The sequence below is a fragment of the Plectropomus leopardus genome, chromosome 20, assembly GCF_008729295.1.
Source record: "Plectropomus leopardus isolate mb chromosome 20, YSFRI_Pleo_2.0, whole genome shotgun sequence".
Classification (NCBI taxonomy): domain Eukaryota; kingdom Metazoa; phylum Chordata; class Actinopteri; order Perciformes; family Serranidae; genus Plectropomus; species Plectropomus leopardus.
In genome coordinates this window covers 4,075,695-4,088,821 of record NC_056482.1, presented here as the reverse complement: position 1 = coordinate 4,088,821, position 13,127 = coordinate 4,075,695, and the positions used below count along the sequence as shown (strand labels likewise).

General features: G+C 38.7%; 1 protein-coding gene across 1 annotated transcript; it reads right to left on the bottom strand.

Moving 5' to 3' along the window:
- Positions 1 to 502: 502 nt before the first annotated feature.
- LOC121960059 (arylsulfatase B-like) lies at positions 503 to 12,016 on the bottom strand. The gene is given in 7 exon segments (XM_042509657.1): positions 503 to 542; positions 678 to 921; positions 6,581 to 6,788; positions 8,898 to 9,088; positions 9,181 to 9,205; positions 9,207 to 9,368; positions 11,615 to 12,016. Coding segments are annotated over 7 exon segments (1,131 nt in total). The 5' UTR covers positions 11,876 to 12,016.
- Between the last annotated feature and the right edge of the window lie 1,111 nt (positions 12,017 to 13,127).

Genomic DNA, 13,127 nt, shown 5'->3' with positions numbered 1-13,127 from the left:
TTTATGAGTTTTTCGTCTGTTCTTTCACTTTTTCCTTTTTTTTCCCCTTTTTAACATTTATTTCTTAGTGATTTTTCTGTGGAGGCAGAGAAATGTGTGCAGCACTTGAAGTCCAAGACAAATTTCCCCAAGGGGACAATAAAGTGTATTGTATCGTATTTTCTTTTTTCTTTTTTTTGTGTGCTAAATTTAACAAAATTTTCTTGCAAAACTCAGAACTTGTAACTTCTTCCTGTATTTTGGAATAAAGTTAACTCTGATATTAACGAATGAATTGCAACATCTCAGGTCTGTTACCAAATATGCACAAAATATTTGTAGCTAATTAGCCGATCCAGCGGCAGCCCCTCATAGCTCTCTGAGGCGGAGGTGGGGATGGAGGGAGGATAAAGGGGAAGAGGACAGGGATGGAAGGACTAGAGATTTGTGTGAGAATGACTGATGGAATTTCCTTCTCTTTGAGCTCCCATTGCCACAGTAACAAAGGGCTTATTGAAGGCTCCTACAAGAGCAGGACGCTGGTCAGGGAGGCAGGCAGAGAGCTGCAGCGAGAGCACATGATCAGAGAGAGGCACAAAGAGAGGGCAGGCTGTCAAAACTCAACAGCTGCTATCATTCACACTGTAAACTCTCACCTGCAACCCCAAAATCCCTCTGAGTGCAGCAGCCCAGCTCACCTGATTGTGTTCCACACGTTGAATCCGTCCAGCGGCTTTGTGCCGTTGGTGCTCCCGCCAGCCAGGCCAACAAGTGTTGGCAGCCAGTCGGAGATGTGGATGAGTTCGCGGCTGACTGTCCCCGGCTGCTTCAGTAGCGGGCTAGCGACAAATCCGACTCCCCGGATCCCTCCTTCCCACAGCGACCACTTCCTCCCTCGCAGTGGCCAGTTGCTGCCACCGCTCAGCGTCTGACCTCCGTTATCTGAGGTCAGAGCGGAGGGAGACAAGCAGAAAGAAGACAAAGATAGGTGAGGGATTTCATATCAGAAAAAATTGAAGATAAAGGCATAAAGATGAGATCCGCTGAGGTGTCAGTGAATGTTGTACAAGACTAAGAGTCCACAGCCACCCTGGACCCACAGAGAAACCAAACCAGCATTTAAATGCAGTATTTTCACAGACTGCAGAGTTCACAAACTTCCAGCAGAGATAAAGAGGTGAGAGCAGAGTGGAGATATTTCATTTAAATGTTGGTTTTGCCTGACAGAAAACATGTTATCTTTCCAAGCAAAGAGCAGACATCTGAGAGATCACAAAAACACCTCTGAAAACACAGCAAGCTGCTGGATAACAGATTTAAACTACAATTACCAGCTTGTGCTTGTATGCCTCAAAAAACCACTCAAGTTGCATTTACAGTTTACATCCGTGTCTGTGAAAACATAGATGCCTCACACACATCTTTGCCCCGGCAGCACACAAGATCTCTACAATCAGCACAGTTTCACGATTAGTGTCACCAATTCAGTATGTGACCAAATGTCTCTGCTCCTGTTTTCAAGTTCAAAGTGATTTTCCAAAACATAACGATGTAACAGTGATGTTGATCTTCTAGATTTAAAATGTTAATCGGTATATCTTAATAGACATTTGTGTGAAATTTTGTCATTTTAGTATATGAATTCTTGTTATGGGCAAAAAAAAAATGTTTTGATGGGTCACAGTGACCTTGAACTGTTTATCACCAAATTCTAATCAGTTCATTCTTAAGTTTAAATGAAGGTGTGTGCCAAATTTGATTTGAATTTGATTTTTTTTTCTCAAAGTGGAGATATTGCACTCACAAAAATGAGACAGATGAAGTCACAGTGACCTCAACCTTTGACCTATGACCACCAAAATCTAATTAGTTCGTCATTAAGTCAAAATGGACGTTTGTGCCAAATTTTGAAGACATTCCCTCAAGGCGATCTTGAGATATTGGATCCACAAGAATGAGACGGACAGACTAACAGACACAATGTCTTCCAGCCTCTGCTATTTACTTTTGTAGGACCCATAATATCAATTTTTGTTTTCTTGCCCCATTCATCCAACATTTTTCAAACGTAATTTCAGCATGTTGGCATACATGGAGGGAAAGATGGAACGCACAGAAATCTTGAAAAAAGTACATGATGGTAAACTAAACGTCACACATCGACACATTAGAGCTGCTTTGGTGGCCACTAGAGAAAACAACATGTTACAATCTGTAGAAGGTTATCCATGGAAGATTTCTGCAAAAATCACATGATACTCCGAGATATTCCATCAGTTTTCTATAACTTTCAATGATTTTTACTAATTCCATAACTATTCCAGGCCTGAAAAAATGTGACTGTGATATTCCATGACTTTTGCAGGTTTTCCAGGTCCGCAGGAACCTTGAAAGTACAGCTGAGGACAAGGAAATGTTATTAGTTTTGCAGGGTTTCTTGTCATAAACGTGAAGGTATTGGACAAATTAAAAATCTGACGTGATGATTGCACAACAGGAAAAGTCAGAAGATCACCAAAGTCAGTGGGATTCCTCCTCTGGGGATCACGAATGTCTATAAACCTTTATAGAACTTTTATAGAACTCTATAGAACATGTTGAGATATTTCATTCTGCAGTATAGTGGTGGACTGGCCTGCACTGCCACCTATAGAGCACTAAAACAATAAAGCAATGTTCATCCATTTGTCCCCTCTGTAAGACAAATACTCCTGCATATTATACAACCATTACACAAGTGGACACACACACACACACACACACACACACACACACACACACACACACACACACACACACACACACACACACACACGGAGGCAGTTACACTGACTGTCATCATCCCAATAAGTCCGTCCAGTACAAACACACTTGACCAATCACGTCAAGGCAGGGCTCCCGGTGTCATGCGAGTCCAGGAAATAGCCTGTACCGATTCCCAAACTGTTCTGGAAAAGACCGTCTGCCCCTTAATGCCTTTTCAAGCTGCTCTGGCTCTCTGCAGGCCAAGTTCTCTCTCCGTTTCCCAGCTTCCCCTCCACTTTCACCTACAGCTCTCGCACTTCACTTGCTTACAGTAAAGTCCCGCACAGACACAAACTTTCATCATGAAGGAATTCCAAAGTTCGGCCTCATTGCTTTCCCGTTGAGCCTGACATATGTGGGTCACTGATAACAGCCTGAACATGAGAGAACTGAAATTATACATATGACAAAAAGAAAAGCCACTGATAGACTTTACTCAGACTATTTTTAGTAAGAGGTGTTTATAGGTTAATAAAGCATACACAGTGCTGCAAGATGTATTCAGATCCTTTACTTAAGTAAAAGTACTAATACCAAACAGAGTACTCTACTACAAGTTTAAGTCCTGCATTCAAATCTTACTTAAAAGTATGTATTACCTAAATGTATTTTAACCCTTTGAAACCTGGAACGACAGGAACATGGCAAGAAATGTCCTGGAAATTGCAAGAAATTAATAGACTTACACTGAAAAATCTTTTTCCATGTTTTCCATGACTGTATGAACCCTGACAGAGAGGTCTGGGCGCTGGCAAGATGGAAGGAAGTTTTTCAGAGCTCATTTACACACGCTACCCACAAAATATCCCTTCAGAAGGAGGAGAATCAATCCATAAAGGAACACTTCATCCTTCAGTTTATCACAAACATTCAACAGGACAGGACAGGGATCAAAAAACATCCCTAAAAGTAGCTAAAGATGCCATTTATTTCCCTCCGGATGTAGTGGAGTAGATGTATAAAGTTGAAATGTAATAACAATACTCAGTACTGAGTATATTAATTGTGTATTTAAGTCCAGCACTTAAGCAAATGTATATTGTTGTACAATGTACAGTGTACAATGTTAGATTCCACAACTGCCTATATAACAGGGAGCAGTCAGCTGTTACATAACCTGTGCATCTAACTGACACAGGAGGAAGCAGGAAGTAGTTTTTCTCCAGCTTCACATCAGCAGAGTCGGTGTCTGTGCAGCATATGGCTGCCTGAATCCTTCAGTCAGAGCCAAGCACCAAATGTGTGGAAGCAGAACAATGAAACAGGCAACCTACCGCAGGCATTTAAAAAACTTAACTCTCACAGCATTGTTCCTGTCCTCTAATTACCCTTTAAAACCTCCCTAAAATAACCCTCAAAGGAGCTACCTACTTCAGATGTGATTCATTAAAAGTTCCACATGTGGAAACTAAAGAGCAGGCGCATGTTCAGATGATGCTGAACAACGTCACCTTTGGCTACAATGATTATGCTCTTTATCAAACGTCAATGTGATGGGTGTCCAGTGGCTCAGTGGATAAAGCAGGTGTCCCATATATGAAGGCAGTGTCCTTGCTGTAGCAGCTGTGGGTTCAATTCCGACTCGTGGCCTGCTTCTGAACTATTTAATAAAGGCAAAATTGCCAAAAATAATCTTTAAAAAAAATCTTTTAAAATCTTTAAAAAAGTCTATATGATGTTTTTGTTGTTGATTCTTTAGGTTTACTGGTACTGAGATTTCAGATGTGTCCTGTCTTTAACCCTTTGAAATCTGGACCGACGTCGCTTTTCTTGTGCTGCGGTAAAATGCCATTCACAAGTATTTAAACCTTTGAACTTACAAATATTTGGACTGATTTTCTAGCCAAAACATGGGAAAAAGTTAATGGGCAACTTGGCAAGACATGTCCTTCAATTTTCAAGATATTAGTAGATTTTGTATATATTTTGTATATTAGTAGAATTGTATATCTATATATATATATATATATATATATATATATATATATATATATATACATGAAAAAATGTCCAGAAAATTGCAATTCTTATAATTTTTAAGCACTAATTTTCAGCACATATTTTTAGTTTCGTTCTTATTTACCATTGTTGTTGGGTTTTGGGTTGTTTTTTTTTTTGCTTTGTTTTTTGTTTCTTTTCGTTTGGTGCAGTTGCTTTTTTGAGTGTTTTTTTTTTTTTTTTTAGTTTGTTCGTTTTTATTTCACATTGTTTTGTTTTTGGTTCGTTGGTTGTTATTTTTGTGTGCTAATTTTCTTTTACTTTTTACTAACTTTTTATTTTTCAAGTTTAAGTTTTTTTTAAAGAAATTAAACCAATAAGCTTAGGTTTTAAGGGGTTAAATATCTATATCCAGCTTGAGACATCCTGACAGAAAACCCTGTTAAACAAATATAACAAGTCACTGCTCTCTACTGGACATTCTGGGAATTACAAGAGCTATTTTAATTCTTGTATCCAGTCCTTGAAATGTTGCAAACACTAAACATGTGGCAATATCTGTTTCATGTGCCTCCCCTTTGACCACTTTGTGTGATAAAATGTGTTATCTAACCCTGTGATACTTTAATTGAATAAACCTGTCACCTGAACTCCTCTAAACAGTGAAAAATTGGCTTTGATGCTCAAAGAAAGTGTGTTTTTGATGCTGACGCAAAACAGCAATTGCTCGTTATTTAGCTGACGCTGATTTGGTTTCCATTCTGGCAAACTATGAAAGAGTCAGACGGGAGAAAATAATAAACTGGGGAAAACACTTAAGCATTCACAAAGGCTTTCACCTAGTTATCCTATCTATGTGCAAAACAAGTTTATTGTAGGTTTCGATTGAAAGAGTTAAAGTTCACTCTAATTAAAGGTTACTTCATCATTAAAAACATGAGAAAATAGGGTCAAGTTGCAAGGACCCTATTTTCTCATGTTTTTGTGTGTTCCCACTGACAACTGGGAACAGCAGTTTTTTAAATCTATAGATCTGCAGCTGTCAGTGTCACTTATGGAAATTACACACCATCAATATATCCAAGTGCTTGTTTTTGTCACTGACAGGCTCAGACTGCTATTCTATGTGCATTAAACATCATGATGAGGATCTCTACAGAGACAGACCTTTGTGTTAAGAGTACAAATCTTGTTGTCGATCAGAAACGGCCTAAAAATCAGTATAGCCGAACCCACCAGACTCCAGTTAAAAACAGTTAAAAACAGTCATTTAAGTGTTTATAGTGCCTTTATGTTTTATCATCTTAATGAGTTATCTAAGGGTTTATCTCAACCAAACAAAAGATGGTGATTGTGAGAATAGTGGAAGGACAAACAAAGACGACTCGGAGCAGTCGTCGAGCAGCAGTGGTGGTTTTGCCAACATCGATTTCGGGGCTATTTCAGACTAAATAAAAAGGGTCTTACTCTCTAACAAAAAGGTTTATCTTGGTAAGGATCATTTTCAAAATGGAACAGACTTAGAATAACAATCTGAGCCTGTCAGTGGCAAAAACAAACACTTTAAGTTGACATGGATTGATGTTGCACAGTTGCCCAGAGTTGTTACATTGCAGCTTGTTTCGCTGCTGCCAGCCGTGAGCCAGGACCAATTTAAAATATAGTTGTTACCCATAGTCACATAGACACAAAAACATCCAAAAATAGGGTCCAGGTTAAAAAACACTGAACCCACCCTTTAAGTAAGATAATCTAGTGCTTCAGCATGTACAGCATTTGTTTGCACCTTAAAATGTTTCAGCAACATTCCACGGAAGATAAATTGTTCCTTATCCAGCGTCTCTGTTTAAAAACATACCTGTTGAGAATAACAGGATTGTGTTGTCCCACAGTCCTCTCTGCTGCAGAGCCAGAGTGATGTTGCCCACTGCCTCGTCCATGGCCGACACCATGCCGGCATACAGCCTGCGATGGGGGTCTTTGATAAAACTGTAGGGGGTCACGTAGCGCTCCGGCACCTGCAGGGGTGCATGGACCGCCTGCAACGCCATGTAGAGGAAGAGCGGCTGAAAGATAACGAGAGCAGCATGTCAAGACTCACCTCTGTGACTTACTGTTGTAACGGGAGCAGCGGAGGCAGCTCTCATTACAAACATCAGCACTGACACATTATGACCTTTTAAGCTGCTATACCAAAATTTGTCAGCCAACAGTTGCTTATTAAACATTCAGCAGCTACAAAGAAACATTGTCAGTCATTTAGAGTCGTGTTCATCTGATGAATGTCAGTCCAACATTCACTCTCTTTCAGTTCTGTTTTTGGTCCCTACCCACTCCTGAGTGTGATATCTGTCTCTTCAGCTGCTAAGTGCTTCACTTTATTCACAAGCTAGTCACAAACTGTCTGTCTGCTGTTTGGTTGCAGTGTAAAGTGGGTTTTCACAGCTATTTCGATGACTGCTGTAGCCAAAAACAAGGCTATGAGAGTCATGATAGTGAACAAAAAGGCGTAAAGTTAAAGGCCAAACAGCAAAACATTCAGCTGAAACTCTTTAAAGCTAAATATGAACTAAAGACGCTTTAAAAAGTTACATAATCCCGCTTTAACTGGCAGTGAGATTCTGAAGATCCAGTTCAACAGATGTGTGTCGACAGCATATTGCATCTATTAAGTGCTACATCATGGGCATCCGGACTTGCTGAGTTACTTCAAGACGTTAGCCTCTCATTCAAGGAGCTTCTTCAGTTCTTACTGGTTTATTATTAATACTGACTGAAATGTTTTCAATAAACTCAAGTCCGTCCAGATGCCCACAATGTAGCATTTAGAATTACCATGACCTGGATTACTGAGAAACTTCAGCAAAACATATTGAATCATTTCCTGCTCATACAAAATGGCAAAAGATATATTAACCTCAAAGGTATTTAAATGTACAATATGTAATTTTCTGCCATGAAGAGTCTCAATCAAAACAATTACAAAAGCAGGAGCAATGCAGTCATTGCAGTCCGGTTCCTTCAGTGTTCATTGCTCACAGGGTTTTTACTGAGAACTGAATTATCCACAGTAGTCTCTTCCTCTCGAAAATAAACAGACCCCGTGATAAAAACCTGTGAAAAAACTAAATAAAGCAGTTTCATGTTAAAAATCAATCTTTATCAAGTGTGCTATTTGGCTCATCACGGAGAGGTTTCTGCTAGTATTTTCTCCTCCTTTTTCTCCGATAACTTAAGATCTAGATGTTCAGAAGAGTTTTCAACAGGAGCCGAATTATTCTCAGAGGTCTCTTCCTCTACAAAACAAACAGACCAAGTCATTAAAACCATTAGAAACGCTGAATAAATCCGTTTCAAGTAAAAAATCAGTATTTCTCCAACACTGTTTGGCACATTGGGCTGGGGTTAAGCTGTAGCTAACATTTGCTTAGCGTGTTTCTCTCATAACTTAATACTGAGAAATTCAAGAGGTTTTTGCCATGAGCTGAATTATCCACAGAGGTCTTATCTTCTCCAAAACAAACAGACAATGTGATTTAAGCAAGTGAAAACACTGAATAGAGTTGTTTCACATTAAAAATCAGTGTTTCTCCATCACTGTTTGGCATTTCAGGGGCTGGAGCCGAGCTGCTGCTAACGTTTGCTCACCTTGTTTCTCTGATAATTTAAGATTCAAACATCTGATAAATAAAATCCTTCCTCTGATTAAAACATATAGATAAAAATGACAAAGATCTCAAAGGTGCTGCTGCATAAAAAAGTGGCTTGAAACAACCTTGATGAATGCGCAAAGGGTGACAGTGACTAAATCACGCAAACCATGGCCTTGAATAAAATGACAGATTTTTCCAGGTTTGAGCATTTTTGAAAATATTTGGAGTACTGTAAGCGCACAACTCGACAGTCTTTTTTTTAGATGTTTTAATGTGGAAAAGTTACACATTATATCTTTGAATAAAACACAGCTAGAAATATATTAAAAGAGATGATGGCTGCTGAATTCTTCTTTTTCTTGATGGCACATTTCTAAAGTTCCTCACATGATTAGGATCAGGTTTTACTGCTCTACACTCTGCGTGTGTGTGTGTGCGCGCGTGTGTGTGTGTGTGTGTGTGTGTGTGTGTGTGTGTGTGTGTGTGTGCGCGCGCGCGTGTGTGTGTGTGTGTGTGTTTCACCTTGTTGGGGTTGTGTTTGTCAATGATGCTGGTGGCCCTCTGGCTGAACAGCTCAGTAGAGTAGTCTCCTTTAAACGCAGTGGCGACCTCTTCTCCCTCCCGCAGGTCTAATGCACAGCGGGTCACGTTCAGAGAGGAGATGGGATGACAGCGGACATGAGTGAAGTAATCCTCGCTGCCTGTCAGGTAGCCTGGAGCACACACATGAATCCAAAAATAACTGTCAAGAATAAAAGTGCATCAATAGTTAGATCAGAGGTTTTATTTTTTTAATGAAACATACCAAAGTACGTGTCAAAGCCGCGGGCGTGTGGGCAGGCAGTCCTTCTTGTACATGCCCAGGTGCCACTTGCCCACCATGTGTGTGGCGTACCCCGCCTCTTTCATCAGCTGGGGCAGCAGTTTCTCATCCAGAGGCACACAGTACGGCTGACAGGGCCAGATGATCTGGTGCTGCATGCCTGTGTGGATCTGAGGGAGAGGTTCAACAAAAAAAAAAAAAAGACATAGTGTTTGGAAATAAATTCACAATGTGTTGAAAACACCACAGAGCAACTTGTAAGAAAAGTAAAGGGGGAACTAACTGCCTCTATGGAGACTGTGATGCAAACAAAAGTTTCAAAATAAGGACTTTGTCCTCTTGTTCTACTTTCCAGTCCAAATTAGTTCTTTTCCACCTGGAAAGTCTCTCTAAAATTGGAAAAGTGTACAAACCTAAAGTCATACCATCATGATGCAGAGGAGGCTAAAAGTACAGTTCTGATATTTTGAAGTGGGGTTGTATGAGTTACAAAGTCAGTGTATTACCAAGAGTAAATTGGGGTTGGCATGCCTCCAGTTTGAAGAGGCAGGCAGGAATCTGACACTGGACTTAAGACCGTGGATGGGTTCATCATAAAACATATTTTAGACACTTAAACCAACACACCGAAAATAATCAATATCACTTTAAATATACATTATATTGAGGGTATTTTCACAGTTTTATCTTTCTATCAGACAGCACTTTCCAACGGGGAATTAAAGCCGTTATATTGCTCTCTTCAAAGCCAGACTCCAATAAGAAAACAGTGATTTACCATCGCTGAACACAGGAGCTGCTGGTCACCTGCTGCCTCCATCAGTTCTTTTGCTTGTGTTACTGTGTGACTTTGGAGTTTAAAGGAATTAGTTTAGCTTTAAAAAAACACACACAATAACACAAAATAGAAAACTGATCAGTGCTGACTTATATTTACTGTTGGTAATATATTGATCAAGCATAAGTATGCCATACAACCCCATTTCAAACATCTAAACTATCCCTTTAACCCCTTGAAAAATGGATCTACATCAGTTTACTTGTGCTAGTGTAACGGAGTTAAGAGATAATGTGATCCCACTTGCCATATAAAAACACATTACAAAACACGGGAACTGGGGTCTCCTATTGTAAGTAAAGGCAGCACCCCTGTGGTTTAGGGTCGTGCACCCCTGTGGTTTAGGGTCGTGCACCCCGGGGGGTAACAACAGTCGGACCTCGCTGCCTCCGGGGTAGGTGCATGAGTATGAGCTCTGTCTTTGTTTTATATTAATTACTTTCATTTTAATATTAAGGAGTGGTTTAAGTTGTATTTTGAATCATAAAGCTCCCGTACGGTCGAGCCTTTTTTTAAAAAAGTTGACGATATTTGTCTTTTATTTCTGTTTACAAATGGCTAAAGTTACACATGTTAGCTAACTTGCACTTTCTTTTCATTTTACTTCTTGCAGCCGTGTATGTGTGTATATAAACGGCGAACTGGACTAACTGTGTGTTAAATCTCCATGGCAGATGAGAAATAAACGGCGAGCGTGCCAACGGTGAAAAAGTCTGCCTTGTCACTAAATACACAACGCAAGAGGAGTACAAGGACCGCTACACTAGGTAAAGAACCTTTCACAAGTATTTAATGAACCCTGAGCAAATTGGTTGGTTTGGTTTTTCTTAAAAACAAAACAAAATAAAACAAAAAACATGGGGAAAAGGCACAGAGCAACTTTGCAAAAATAACAAAAATAATAAAATAAAAATGTGACACACATTCAACTATAATTATCCCAATCACAATTATGTATTAATATATAATGTATAATACATATATATGTATATATGTATAATATTGTGTTGCAGACTTATTATTTCTTAAGCACTTTTTTCAGTTAATTTCTTTTTTTTGTACTTTTAGGTAATTTTGTTAGCCTTTTTTTGTGCGCTAATTTTCAGGTAATTTTCTTTTACTTTTTTTTAAACTATTGTGCTACTTTTTGAATAATTTATTCTTGAGCTGCTTATTGCTCTTTTCCATGTTCTTGAAAGAAAAGAGCCAATGTTCTTAGGTTTGAAAGGGATAAGTTCCTTATGATTAACTTCACATATAGTAAGTGTAACCACAAGGGCAGGATTTTAAATAAAAATCTAGTGTTTACTTGTTCCCAGTGGTGAAATATAGTACATACATCAAATACAAATTATGAAAATAATGAAAAATACTTACACTCTTTTACCTAAGTGGGGTTTTGAATAGGAGACTATACTTAATACTGAATATTTTCACAGTGTGGTATAAGGAGCTTACTTGTACTTATATAAAGTAGGCTATTAAAACAATAATACTTTTCCATCACTGGCCGTATGAGACTGTATGAACAACCATAAACCCCCGGCCATCAGACATGCAGCAGGATGCGGATCTGACCTGGTACCTGCCGGTCATGAGCTGGTTCCTGGAGGGGGTACACAGAGGCTGCACATAGTAGTTCTCCAGGCGGACTCCTCCGGCTGACAGCTTGTCCAGGTTTGGGGTTCTGATCTCTGAGCTGTGGTAGCCGACATCATACCAGCCGAAGTCATCTGCCAGGATGAAGACGATGTGCGGCTGCTGGGCCGAAAAAACGCCCGGAAAGCACAGGAGGAGCACAGCTATGAACTGAGAACAAACCATTGTCAAGTTTCTCATTATTGACTCAACAGAACCACAATAGCTCGTCGCTAAGTAAACACGGACGTCCGGTGGGTTGTATTTAACGCTAAAATACACGCAAACATGGCGGATATGAGGCTAAGCTAACTGTTTGTCCAAACTTCATGTCTTCGTTGTAATAGTAATAGTATAAAAGTAAGTCACTGAATTAGAAAAGTTACAACGCAGACTAGCTGCTACTTCCGTCTTCCTCAGATTGAAAACACTGCCTCGACTGCAGCGACCAATCAGATGACTAAAAAAACAGCCAATCACATGACAGGAAACAGGTAATCACATGATAGTATGGAGGCCCAACTATGTCAATACGATATATAAATGTAATAAAATAAATAAACCATCAATGTATTTGGATAAGAGCTGAAAGAACTTGTCAAATTATTTTTCAGTCCATCAGCAGAAAATCAGCAATTGTTTTATTTTATTTTTTATGGTTTCAGTTACATTTTCAGCAAAAAACACTTCTAAAAGTTACTTTTCTGTTTTATATCACTTTGGTGTCTTGGACTGTTGATCAGGCGACACAAGACATTTAAATATTTTTTTTTTAATTATTTTCTGACATTTTTATTAACAAGACAATTAACTGATTAATCAAAAGTAAAAAAAAATCAGATCAATGGATAATGACTTTTTTTTTTTTTGCAGCCCTAATTTAGATATAATTATGACATAACATGCGCTAGTATTTTATTTTGCATTACATTATATTGCTAAAACCATTACATTAAAATATTATAATGCTATTATTGTGCTTTTATATTTATTATTATTATATGCTTTACCATGGTAGGCTGTTCTCTTTGATTTCTATTATTTTGCTGAAGTGCGCATGCACCAACCGCGCATACAGCCTGTTGCAGTCACTCCAGCTTGTTTCCTTATCTTTTTTTTTTTTAACTTCAGTTGTCTTATTTTATAGTATTTTTTTTTTTCGCACTTTGCACACTCAGAAAATTATAGATATTTATAATTTAAAATATTAGCATACTAATGTTGAAATTCTTTTTCTAATAATAGTTTTTCTATTTAATGTTCTTTACATAGTCTGGGCTTAAACTTATTTCTGCTTAAAAAAAATTCTCTATGCGGCATTAGAGTAACTTTAACGAACACTGTCCTGCCTGGGAATCAATTAAGTATTTGTGATTCTGATATATGTCTACGATGTATGTAGTACTTGACTACACAAGCAGGGGCCGCTGTTGCATGGATGTTAAGTGGTTTT